The 14,001-nt window shown below is 36.3% G+C and overlaps 1 protein-coding gene across 1 annotated transcript in view; it reads left to right on the forward strand.

Annotated features, from left to right (window-relative positions):
• The window catches only part of RNLS (renalase, FAD dependent amine oxidase), a 257,524-nt gene that overhangs the window by 218,410 nt on the left and 25,113 nt on the right, over window positions 1–14,001 (forward strand). Inside the window, exon 6 of the mRNA XM_076009992.1 lies at window positions 13,653–13,828. Coding sequence (XP_075866107.1) covers window positions 13,653–13,828 — 176 coding nt within the window. The remainder of the gene's footprint in view (window positions 1–13,652; window positions 13,829–14,001) is intronic.

Below are 14,001 nucleotides of genomic sequence, written 5' to 3' on the forward strand. Positions count from 1 at the left end.
ATAATTATTTGGTTATGCAGTCTAAAGAAAAGGGTCAACTCTAATCTTCTGTTATATACTGGAGATAGGAAGTAAGATTTAGGGGAGATGAGAGGAGGGGGAGGAGAGAGAAAAGAGAAAAAGAGGAGAGGAGAAGAGAGGGGAGGGGAGTAAAGGGGAGGGGAGGAAAAGAGAAAACTGACCTTTGTAGGAACAGATGTAAATACGCCAGACATAGTACCAGGGGCTTCAAACATTTGGGATAGTTTAGGTTACGAGTGACACGAAACTCAACTCAGATGGTTTAAGCAAGAAAAAAAAAAGAGAGGGAGGAATTTATTGGTATTATTCCAAAAAATTCCAGGATTAAAGCTATAGGTAAGTCTGGATAGATTAAATTAACATCATGAAAACTTAGCTTCTGTTGATTTCTTGACTCTACCTTCTGCTGGATTGGATTCATTCATGATAACACCAGGTAATGCCAAGCATTCCCTTTTGGTACCACGTTTGATAAAACAAACAAAAAGCCCATTTCCCCCAAAACACAACACTAATCCTAGAAATGAATCATATTGACCTGACTGGCCTACCTTAATTTAATTTAATTTAATTTTAGAGACAGACGGGATCTCATTCTCTCACCCCAGCCAGAGTGCAGTGGCACAATCATAGCTCACTGCAACCTTAAACTCCTGTGCTCAAGGCATCCTCCTGCCTTAAAGTGCCACCATTCCTGGCCTGGCTCACCTTTAGTTATGTACCCATTGCCAAACCAATCACTATGGCCAGGAGGAATGGATTAACTCATCAGTTTAACCCAGGCTACTTTTATCAGGGCTGAAAGTGGAGGAGAGGTGATCCCCCTAAAGCAAAATTTGGGTACTATTGCCAGCAAAGAGCCAGTGAAGAGCAGATGATATCCACCACACATTCTCTCATATGATCCCCCTGAGTAGCCTAGAAGTCAGTATTTAGCTACAGCCAAGAATCATGCTAGTGAGCATGGACATGGATTTTCCTTAGGTGATCCTTGAGAAAACTGCAGACTCCTGAAGCAGTTGAACTTAGCTGAACCATGCCTGGATTTCTAACCCACAGAAACAAGAAATAATGTCTTGTTTTAAGTAAAGATATATATACATATTTAGCTGCACTACAACATGCCATGTCTCAAAGGGGTGCTAGATTTCTTGCATCTTTTAAATAGATCACCAGACAGAAGAACTTCACCATTTATGAACTGTTGTGAGCCCCTTATTGAAATCCAAAGCCAATGCAGTAGGAAAAGAAATATTAAAAGGAATTTGAGTGGTAAATGTGTGTTTTTTCCTCCCTAAAACAGGGAGTACTCCCTGCCCCCACTCCCATGCACAGCTCTGCCTGTCATCCCTCACCCCTGTATAAGTCAGCCATCTCCACGGATTACCTAGACTATTATCAAGTCTTAGCTATTTTGAAGATTTGTCTCAACCCCTTGATCTAACATTTCTTCCACTCTCAGGGATTGGGGATACCCCTCTAATAAGTAGGAAATTATCCCCAGTGGCTCAGTCCAGTTCCTGTTCTTGCCTTCTTACCCTGGCCCACAACCTCTATCTAGCACCCACAGGTATTATGGAAATCGACAACATGTTCATTATTCAAGTAGTTTGGATTACTGATGAATGCTGTCATTTACTTTCTCAGCTGGTGGGAGAAGGCAGAACACACTCTTCTGTGAACAATTTTCCATTGTTTACTGGAAGATTATTTCCTAAATTTGTATACATTTACTTATGTTGGAGTTAAGGGGAAACATCTGAAATTGGTGGTACGAACTTTAGGGGAGTTCTCATTTTATTTCCAATTCATCGTGTGGGGTTTTACACACTTGTTTATATTTAACTAAATGCCTATCAGAATGGTTATCTTACATGGAGTTGTTTAGAGGATATCTGTGTGTCTTGTTAAACATAAGAAATCCAAACATATGTAGCCTAGGATAACAAGGATTACAAACATACATGTGTATTAGTTTTAAAACTTCCTTCCCTAGCTCTTATTTAAAACGGCAAATGCATACATTCACAAATCTGTTAGTACCCACTGGCCTAGAATAAACAAGTCGAAGTCCAAAAGAAGAGAAGAACTAATAGATGTGTTAGTTTTTTTAAAAGCTAGTATTTCTAACTCAATGATAGAAAAGTTTCTTGGGGTCACATACAGAACCAGAGCTGTAATTGTTCAGCTGTGAACATCCAATGCTGTCAGAATCTAAATGTGCCATGGCTTTATCCAGAACTGTTGACCCCGTCCTGTTTATTCAATAGATGGAGGAAAGCTTGCTCTATCTATCCGTATTCCTTAGGTGCTGAGAACAGAATGGATACTTCATTCATTCATCTATTCCTGGCAAGTATTCAACAAATATGGATTGCTTACCATTTGCCAAAACCCTGAGATAGGTAGTGGTAGAAATGTAAAATTAAAGTTAAATTTCTAAAATTTAATAGTGAAAGAACAAAGCACTAACAATCATCCTAGCTTTATAGAGAACTGACGTTTTTCAAGTCACTCTCTATGGTGCTAAAAATCAACCCATAATGAGGCTTTGGTTGGCAGTTAAGGGATCACTGCACAACCGCTCTTGCACTTCCAAGCCTGAGATGAAGTTATTTTGAGCAAATTTAACCTGTATTACCACTATATTCCACTAGCTTCTTGTTTTTATTATTAAATAAGTATGTTTTTGCCTGATGAATGGATACATTTAATGAGGTAGGTCTTAACCACCTTTAAGTAAGGAATATAAAATTTTGGCCTACATTTGGAGACAACTCAGGTGGGGCATCTGCAATGTACAAGAAAAGAAAGCTCAATCAAAAGAGTCTGTGTGCCAGGCTCCCACTGTATTCTTTTTAAAATTTTTTTTTTTTTTTTTAGAGACAGAGTCTCACTCTGTCACCCAGCCTGGCATGCAATGGTGTGTGATCTTGGCTGTCTGCAACCTTGAACTCCTGGGCTCAGGTGATCCTCCAGCCTCAGCCTCCCAAAGTACCAGGATTACAGGAATGAGCCACCATGCCTGGCTATATTCTTTACTGTGGAAGCTTGTGTTTTAAATTTGTAAATCAGATCCACTGCTAAATGTGATGAAAAAATTTATAAAGAAATAGATATTTTGATATTTTCACTCTCTAAAGTCAATTTTAGAGAAAGTCTGAAGATGATTGTGAAGACTTTAATATAAATTGTTGAAATTTGTACCAAGGTGGTATCTCACATTAATTAATTTGTTAATTAATTATTATAACTAAATATGCTCAGTTTATAGTTAACAAGGTTGCAGTGTTTTCATTCTGGAACAGGAGATGTGAACTCAATGAACTTGAAGAGGAAAAACTGCTTGCTGATTTTTTTAAGAGATTGGATATTTTCAGCCTTAGACTTGATTGAGCTGTGGGTAGGTTCAGACTGTACTAATTATCCATGGCTGAAATGCTTTTAACTCAATAAGATCATGATTTCAAGGGAAAAAAAAGAAATGTACTACAAATTCAAGTACCTCTCAATCTAGAGGGAAGACAGACAAGTAAATAGACAAAATACAATGTAATACATACTATAAATCAGGGGAACACTTTCCTCCCATATGCAACATTTTCTGAGATTCAGATTTTCCATCGATGAAGTGAGGTACAATAAGCCCTCAGTAACTCTAATCCTTTGAAATGAAGTGAGTCAGGCTTGATAGGTAGGTTTTCAAAATAGCATTTAATGAGCACTTACTGTGTGCCAAACCCTGAACTCACTTTACCTGGATTTAATCTGCACAGTAATTCTGAGTTTAGCACTATTGCCTTCAGTAGGACAAGAAAGAGTCAGATCTCTGAGAAAAAGTATACAAATTGGATTTATATGGGAAAATAACACACTCACAAGTAACTAACTGAAAACTAAAATACATTTTAACCTAGCAGATTAGCAAAAATTACCCAGTATTGGCAAGAGTATGGAGAAACAAGAGCTTTCATACACTATTGAAGGGAGTATAATTTTGGAGGGCCATTTAGGTATATTTAAAATAATTTTAAAAGTGCTTACCATTTGACTCAGACATTCTATTTCTAGAAATTTATCCTAGAGATAGTCTCACATAAATGTAACAAAGATATGTGAATTATCTTAGTCCCTTTGTGTTGCTATAACAAAATACCTTAGACTGGGTAATTTGTACACAACATAAATTTATTGCTCATAGTTCTGAAGGCTAAGTTCAAGATCAAAGTGCCAATAGATTTGATATCTGATGAGGGCTCACTCTCTGCTTCAAACATGGCACCTTCTTGCTGCATCTTCACACGATTGAAAGGGGAAACAAGCTCCCTCAGGCCTCTTTTATAAGGGCCCTAATCCCATTCACAAGGGCTCAGCCTTCATGCCTAATCATCTCCTAATCACCTCCTTAATACAAACACATTGAGGGTTACATTTCAACATACGAATTTTGGGGAGACATGAACATTCAGTCCACAGCAGAATAAATGTGTTCATTACAGTACTGTTTGGAACAGCAGCAAACTGGGAAAAAAAATGAAATGTCCATCTCTGAAACACTCACAAACCATGATGATTTCATACTATAAAATTAGATAGATCCCCACGAACCGATAGAAAGCTGCACAAGATATGTTAAATGAACAAAGGCAAATTAATGAAAAACCACTATAGTAAGATTGTATTTCCATGTTAAAGAGGACATTAAATATGCAGGCTCATATGTAGAAAATTTCTGGGAGGATACCTAAGACACCATTGACAATAGTTACCCCAGGACAGTGAGGCTGCCAGGGCTGAGATAGAAGCTAAGCTTTTATTTTTACCATCCCCCTGTATTTGAATAACTTTTTTTTTATAGTTTTGTAATTTACATAAAAGTAGTTTTAAAACACCAAAAATAATTTCATCTTTCCTTTAAAGAATCATACCATACATAAGGATACAGGGACTCTGTATGATAATTGAGCACTCACTTTTGCTTAAAACAAGCATTTCAAAAATATGTTAGTCTAAAGAATTTTGTTGTTGTTGCTGTCTTTTCTATTAACTATTAACTATTACTATTAATATATCATGGAACATCCTATGAAAGACACTGACTTGAGGAATCAGAGAAACATTATGACCAGCCTAAAGTCACATAGCCAGAGAGAGGGGAAACGGGATTTCTAATTTAAGATTCAAAGCCCGACTGATGTCCCTCAAAAACTGTGCAATTAGGATGGAGAAAGGGACTTGAATTCTTTGTGCTAGATGAAGTATATCTTACTTCTTAGAGGAGAAAAAAATGGCACTCCCAAAGCTTCTGTAAATCTTAGATGGTACATCATAGTTTCCTAGGAAGAGTTAGGTATACCTTTCAGCAGGAAGGGGGAAAAAAAAACATTTTTAAACTTGAATGATATTTCCTGTAATTTAGAAGGGTACCATTTCACCCCTATCATTTCTCCCTTTTTAAATGTATATGCTACTTTAAAAAGGGAAATAGGGGTTTGTCCTGTAATTTTGCTATCTAATTGCTGATGAGAATGCAATTTCTGTTTATTGTTCTGAATCTTTTTCAGGCCAATTACCATCTCCTGTCACTTCTTTAGATGCTATTATCTTTAAGTCTCCCAAATGAGGCTGTTCACTCAAACCTCTTCAATGGTTTTAAATAGATCTTTCAACAACTGCTATTATCAACTAATTCAGTCCCCTACTTCTAGGGACATAATATGAAAGAAAATAAAACAATTATTTCTCCTCAAAGATGATGGGGTAAAAATGAAATAAGGGGAAGACTATGAGAAAAACCATGTTTCGGATGCCTGTGCCTTCATTTCAGAAGCATACACTTTCAGAATTTTACTTTTCAGTTAAAACCATAAAATTGTGTTGAATGGATATAAATACTTACTACAAAAGTCCCTGCAGTAGATAATGTTGGAAATAATGAATTTGCCCAGAATATGTGGTGAGTAGGGCCCTTGTAGCTGAATTTTGGCTATCATAACCTATGTATAAGAAATAGGTTCAGATTTTTAAAAAGCAAATAAAACCCACAGGTTGTCCCTCTCAATAGTGGGGTCTGGTTCCTGATTTGGGGCCAGTGGTAGATGCACAGAAGAGCAGACATGTTGCCAGGGATGGGGAATGCCAAGTGGCAGAGAGCCATATGCTCATTTGCCTTGGCTCAGCCAAATAGGCAAGGAAGAAGGGGAAACATTGAGAGCATGTATCTTTTCCTCACAGTCTCCCTTTCCCCTCCCCACCCTTCTCCCTTCCCTCTCCCCTGCTAGTCTCTCAAGGTCAAGGTGGAGTTAGGTTTTTCGGTTGGAATTAATGATGTGATTAGCTTACTTCCATTACAGGTGCTACCAGCCCCAGAGATGTATAAAAAGCTAAATTGTGACAAGAGCTCTTGTGGCTTGAGGGCAAGGATAGTTGAGCCAGTTCCATGTGGAGTAGGGAGAGGCAAACCTACCACCAGCCTCCACGGCCAGCAGTAAGGAGAGCAGACCACCACCCCTCAAGCTGTGTGGCCCTCAGCTCCTTGTCCACTTCCTCTCTTCACAGGAATCTGTTTTCTGAACTTTATTTACACATACTGTCAATACCATACCACTTAGCAGATAATGGTTCTCTAATTATTTTGGATGTGTCTCATCTCCCCCACTAAGATGGAAACTCCTGAAAGGCCTCAATCACATGCCTCATGGCACCATACACTGCACGAGACACCAACACGCTCATGTGATTGAATCAGCAGTTGAAGAAACATTGTCACCCATTTCTTGTTGCTCTTGGTCTGCAACTATACAGTTTGCCACCCTTTAAGTTTAGTCCTCTACTTCCTTATCTGAAGTAGAGAACTTCTTAGTTAATTTTTTAGTTAACTTTATAGTTAATTTTTTTCCATATGTCCATCTTACTATGCAATATTGAAAATGCATTCATTCCCTGTTGCTTTGTTAAGTTTCTGTTATTCTATCCTATTAATAAATATATGGTTTAGGATATTTTTCAGAAATAACTATTCAGATTCATCGACTATTATTATCAAACAGTACCAGGCTGTTTAAATGAATATAGCTTTATAATGTATTTAAATATATGGCAAAGCAAGTCTTCACTCATTTAAAAAAATTAAAGATTCTTCTTGTATTTTTCCTTTGGAATTATTTTGTCAAATCCCAAAGAATCTTGTAGAATTAAGAATTATTTTTCTTGCTAGTTATCATGATTTTATACAGAAATCAATTTAATTATCAAAAATTTTAAATTTGGTTGACTTTAATGTGGTTCACTATTGTTTTTGATCATATCATTTTTCCTCCTTAGTAATAATGGTAAAGCCTTTTTCCATTTTGTATTGTATTGCACCAATAAAGCAGTGTTAAGTACTGTTAGTGTTACCAAGAATCTTAGTTTGTTTTTTATTTTATTGTGAAAATCTATGGTATTTCATTGTAAAGTATAATATAAACCATCAGTTTAAAAAAAGATATTCTCTCTCATTTTGAGGCAGTCACTTGTTTTCATTTGTCTCTTTTTTTCCCATGAATTGATATTAAGTGCTAATGTTGCCTTTTAAATATATATTGATGTAATCATGTTTTACATAATTGTACCAGTTAATATGATATATTACAGTAGATTCATTATTGGAAAATATGTATTGTTATTGATGAATTTTTAAAAAGAATATGGTTTGTGATTATTTTATTCATGAGTTTTCTCTTTATAATCATGCAGAAGAACGGTCTATAGTTTAGTATGTGTATTTATATTTGTAAATGTGATATGTGTGTCTGCAGTCGACATTATACTGGCTTGACAATTTGAAAGAAATCACAAGTAAAGAAACCTTGTTCTGAAGTCTTTTTTTTTAATTAATGTATTGACTGTTTTCATTTCTTTTTTGCTTTATACTGATTTAATTTTCAATTGAATCAATTTTGATAAATTTTACTTTCAAGCAAAATCATCTTTCATTTAAGATTTAAAAGTTTATTACTATGGGATTGTTCACTTTTATGACTTTAAAGAACATCTCTGTGTCCGATATATCTTGTCTGGCAGAGGAAGACAATGGAGTTGCTTGCCTGTCTTTAAATGGAGCGGAAAAAAACAAAAACTAAATAAGATGCCTTTCCTGAGATGCCAAATTACAAACCTGCCTTTAGGTAGATTTGGTGCCAGAATATTCACTCTGCCAGAATTGTATAAATCTAATTAAAGCAAAGATGGGCAATATTGTCCCAAGGCATCTGGCAGAAACAAAAGCAAATCTCCAAAGGAACACTATTTAAATGCAAGCCTCAAAGAATTTCTCAGATAAAGTTTCTAGGAACTCACCACAGAAATATATCTATATATGCATGTGTGTGTTTGTGTGTGTGTACATATATATGTGTGTGTGTGTATGTGTATGCATCTCACAAAATACACAAGGAAGAATGCCATTATGGTCAATAGACATCCAAAATAACAAGAACAACAACAGAAAAAACAAAAACAGAATCAGTCGTGCAAAGCCTGCATATTTTGGAATAACCAGACATACAATGTAAAACTATATTGAATATATTTAAAAAGATAAAAGAGAGTACTTATAGTATGCCTAGGGAGAAAGAGATTATCAAAATTGATCATGCAGATTTGAAAAAGAGCCAAATAGAACTTTCACAAATGAAAAATAAAATAACTAAATTTAAAATTCAAAGGACAGATTAAACATCAGAATAAACACAAATGTAAGGAGAATGATGAACCAAATTATAAATCAGAAGAATTGCATAGCCTTTAGCACAGAGAGATAGAGATGAAAAATATTAAGAACAAATCAAAATATATGAAGATGGAATGAGAATATCTAACATGTCTGTAATTAGAGTTCAATGTAGAAAAAACAGAGAGAATGGGAAGAAGGAAATATTTGGATAATATTTCAGTTGAACAATTTCCATAATTAATGACAAAATTGAGACTTCAGATTCAGAAAAGCCAATGAAGTCAAAGAAAGTAAACAAAAAGAAACCTGAAGATATTTGAGTAAAACTGCAGAACACCAAAGACAAAGAGAAAACTATATAAGCAGCCAGATATAAATTTACCTGCAGAGGACCTGCAGTCAAATTAAGAGTTGAATTCTTAACAGCCTCAATAGAAGCTAATCTACATTGTAATCATATCGTTAAAGTACTAAAAATTTTTTCAATCTATTATTATGTACCAAAAAATATAGTTTACAAATGAGGGTGAAATGAAGCCATTTATAGAGAAAAGAAAAAAAACTGAGAGACCTTACCTCCAATAGAACCTCATTTAAGGAACTTCAAATGACACTTTGAGAAGAGGGAGGCTCTGATATCCATGATCTTTTAGTATAAGCAGAATGTAGTTGTGTGTTATTTTTTGCCTATTATGACAACCTTTGTCTTTAATTAAGCAAATTTAACCTGTTAATGTTTATTGTTACAACTGGTATGACCATAGATAGTTTATTCCAAAACAAATTGCAGTTTTTGTTTAGCGAATAGTTGACTTCCATAGCTTTTGGTTGTAATTATTTAATGGTTGAGCGTTCTGTATCTTAGAACTCTATTAACAGATAATAGTACTGCTGCTGCTGCTGGGCTGCTGGTGTTGTTATCAGCTTTCAGTGTTTGACCCCGACCAAAATTGTAGACTAAAAACTGCTATGCCTATTTCATACTCATTGGAATAGCTATTATTTAAAAAACAAAAGACATAAAATAAATGCTGATATGGATATGGAGAAATTGGAACTCTGGTGAATTGCCAGTGGGAATGCAAACTAGTGCAGCCGGTGTGGAAAATGATATGGCTATTCCTCAAAAAATTAAAGATAGAATTACCATATGATCCAGCAATTTCATTTCTGGATATCTGCCCAAAAGAAGTGAAAGCAAGGACTTCAAATGACATTTGTACACCAATATTTACAGAAGCAACCAACCCAAGTGTTTATCAAAGGGTGAATAGATAAATTGTGGTATATACATGCAATGGGATATCATTCAGCCTGAAAAAGGAGGAAAACCCTGACACATGCTACAACATAGACAAACCTTGGGGACATTATGCTAAGTGAAACAAGCCAGTCACAAAAGGACAAATATTATATGACTCCACTTATGTGAGGTCCCTAGAGTAGTCAAATTCATAGAAACAGAAATAGAACAGTGATTGCCAGGGGCCAGTAGGAGAGGAGAATAGAGAGTTATTGCTTAATGGATATGGAGTTTCAGTTTGGGAAGATGAAAAGTTTCTGGAGATGGATAGTGGTGATTGTTACAGAACAACAATGAATGTTCTTAATGACACCGAAATATACATTTAAAATAGGTTAAAATGGCAAATATTACTTCTGTTTCGCCACAATAATTGTAAAAAAAAAAAAAGTGCCTATGCCCACGAATAGTGTGCCATTGTCCCTGGGGTGTTAATGCAATGACACCCCAATCTTTTTTTTTTTTTTTTTTGAGACAGAGTCTCGCTTTGTTGCCCAGGCTAGAGTGAGTGCCGTGGCATCAGCCTAGCTCACAGCAACCTCAAACTCCTGGGCTCAAGCAATCCTCCTGCCTCAGCCTCCCGAGTAGCTGGGACTACAGGCATGCGCCACCATGCCCGGCTAATTTTTTCTATATATATTAGTTGGCCAATTAATTTGTTTCTATTTATAGTAGAGACAGGGTCTCGCTCTTGCTCAGGGGGGTTTCGAACTCCTGACCTTGAGCAATCCGCCCGCCTCGGCCTCCCAGAGTGCTAGGATTACAGGCGTGAGCCACCGCGCCCGGCCGACACCCCAATCTTAATCTCAACGTTAATCCTCTGAGAGAAGTAGACTCTGTTATCCCTTTCTAAAGCAACTCCTTCCACAGCGTAGAGGTCAAGACAAGAATATTACCTAGGAATGCCTTAAGTTTGTGTAGCATTTTATATCTAAAGAAAGGCCTTTACGTGGCTTTCCTCATTTAATCCTCCTGACAGCTTTGTAAGGTAAGTAGTATTGCTCCCTTTTAAATGACAGAAGAAAGTGAAGGCTGAGAGATTAAGTTGTCCAAGACCGCAGGGCTATTAAGAATGCAGGGGTTCAAATACTCATCTTCTGACTCTACAGCCATTGATTTCCCAAAGTACAGAAATAATTGTCAACTTACTATGAACTTTACATTTAAAATGCCAAAAGCAAAGTGCTATTCATGTTAAACTGAATAAAGAAAAGAAAACAAAAAGAAAGATAGCATCATTAGCTTCTCAGTGACCAAGGAATAATGATTATACTAAATTTATGCTCTGAATCCCATTAACGTATCTGTGGCTTTTTATAATGCTCTGTTTCCAAACCTTGGTAATGTTTAAACTCTGGTTGGCTCTTTGTGTTTTTAGACTTTAGCTTCTAAAAATAACCTTTAATTTGGGGTTGGGGGAGCTTTCCCCTAAAACTCATCATTTTAGGTCGTAGCTATTCAAATTGTAAATTTAATTCTCAAAAAAATTTCTCCAATTCCCATAAAAACAAGTAGCCAGGTTGTTCTCTCATTGTTATGCAAGAACTGTTTCACTTGAGGTCTTAAATTTCATTTTTTATTGCTCTCCTTGGAGTGGATGGCTAATATAAACGGGAGAAACCTGGCATCACACCATCACTGGTCTTAGTGACTTTACGAGTTCCCCCTAGACAAATGACTGGGTCAATGCAACCTTCCAATTCTCAGCACACAGCTAGCATTCTTGTTTTTTTTTTTTTTTTTTTGAACCCTGCCATACATAAGTCAACTTGGAGCCCCAACTATACTGCTTTAGAAGGCTGACCCAGTAGCTTTCTCTGTCTCTGGGAAGATTTGGTTCTGTTGAGAGAAGAGTGGCATGCACACTCCCTCACTGTGAACAAACCCTCCTGAATGTATTAACTGGTGACATAAATAACCCTCCCTGTGGCAGTGTGCAATAGGTTTCTCACCATGATGATATTCCATGAAAGAATTTGAGATTTTGCTCTCCTGGGTCCTTCCTTCTGTACAGTTCCCGTGAAGACTTCACTGACAGTTTACACATTGAACATTCAAAGAGATGGCCCCTCTGTTTCCTCTTTCAAGTTATTCTAGCTGTTGGGATGTAAAAACAGTGTACAGTCTGCCTTGTCGTTGCATTGACTGCACAGATTCTGAATTCAGATTCCTCACCTCAAATATGTGAAACTGTCCGGAAGCACTCACTGCACTTTCAAAAGGCTTGCAGCATGTTGGGACTCTCTTCCCTTATTTTTTGCTGTAAAATTCATAAGCCAGGGGTTCCCTGTGCCAAGTGCAGTGGAGAAATGAAGTACTTTTACAAAAAATAGCTCACACCTATCATTTGAGCAACACCTGGGAACTTTCCCCTTATATCTGGCGTTTTGCTTCCATTTCCATAGCGTACATTTATTGAGCAGCTACTCAGTTCCAGAAACTGTGCTGATCATTTTATACATACAATGTTATTTAATTCACACCATAGGCATGTGGTAGATACTAACTTATTCTCATTTAAAAAAAAATCAAAAAATGAAACAAATCAAAAACCTGAAATATAAAGGGGTTAAAGGGACATATAGCAAGTCACTGGCTTATGTCAACCCTTTTTTTCTTGTGTAAAATTGTACCAATCTAGTTTAAATAGGTAATTATATTACCTTTTGCAATCTCAAGTTAAAGACTTTCAGAATCAGATATGCCAGCTCCTGTCAGTGCCTTACACACTTTAATATTATTTTCTTCCAGCAAGAAGGAACACTAACTTTCTTATTATATTTCATGCATTTCAGATCTATTATTGTTTTCCCCTCAACTTACCTTCCCATGATTTAAACAAATAACAGACAAACTCTTGTTTTCATTCATTCCAAGATTGTGCTTTCTAGTGCCTCAGTTGCCTAAGTTGCTTTCAATTGCCCTATTTTCTACTAAAGAGTGAAAGATACGAAGCAGACACTCATTATTTGGGATTATGAAAATATAGCAAAAAAATTCAATGACAAACAAAAATGTACTTTCTTCATAATATGAATGAGGCAGACTTTTATTTTTAATGCTGTTTAAAAGATAAAAAAGATCATGATGAGGACAAGCCTGTTTTTAGAGAGAAGCTTGATTTTTTTCATGAACGTGCTAATGATACTGTGGCATTTGTATAATTTCAGCATAATGCTTTGCAATCCATTAAGTATAAAATGAATGTGATTAAGTATTTGTTGACCATAGATTTTCCTTTCAGAATTTAAGAAAGATACAGACTGTGTATTAAAAATTGGATCTTGTTCTGAAGAGCTTGCAACCTAGTGAATGAGAACAAACACACCAGTAAACTTAATTATGCCCCAAACAGTACATATTAAGTGCTCTTCTTACCCTTCCTTCCAGTTCTTTAGCAAGACCTGATAATTTGTTCTCTAAAACACATCTTGAATCTGTCCTCCTATTCAGAGAAGCTTGATTTTGAATTTCAGAAATCGCCTAATTTATGCTTTAAAGATTAGAATCTGGTTTCCCCCCATTTATTGCCTGATGATTCTGATCTTGATTGGGAGATGCTTTCATGCTACCCATTTTGACATGTAGCTTTATGTTCTTCTTATGTCACAGAGTCATCAGAAATCGGGCCTTCCCTGGTAATTCATACCACTGTCCCATTTGGGGTTACATACTTGGAACACAAAATGGAGGATGTGCAGGAATTAATCTTTCAGCAGCTGGAAAACATTTTGCCCGGTTTGCCTCAGCCCATCGCTACCAAATACCAGAAATGGAGATATTCACAGGTAAGCAAAGAATCCAGTGATAGGAGCACAACAGTTTTCTTAATAGGCCAACAGAACTAATTTGACTTCGTCATTCTTTGCCATTCTCTAGGATAAGAAATTAGCAATGTCATTTGGAGCAATTCTGTGTTTGCCCAACATATGAGTGTAACTCCTACAGGTTTTCTTGTCCC

This window comes from Microcebus murinus, chromosome 14, assembly GCF_040939455.1.
Source record: "Microcebus murinus isolate Inina chromosome 14, M.murinus_Inina_mat1.0, whole genome shotgun sequence".
NCBI classification, from domain to species: Eukaryota; Metazoa; Chordata; class Mammalia; order Primates; family Cheirogaleidae; genus Microcebus; species Microcebus murinus.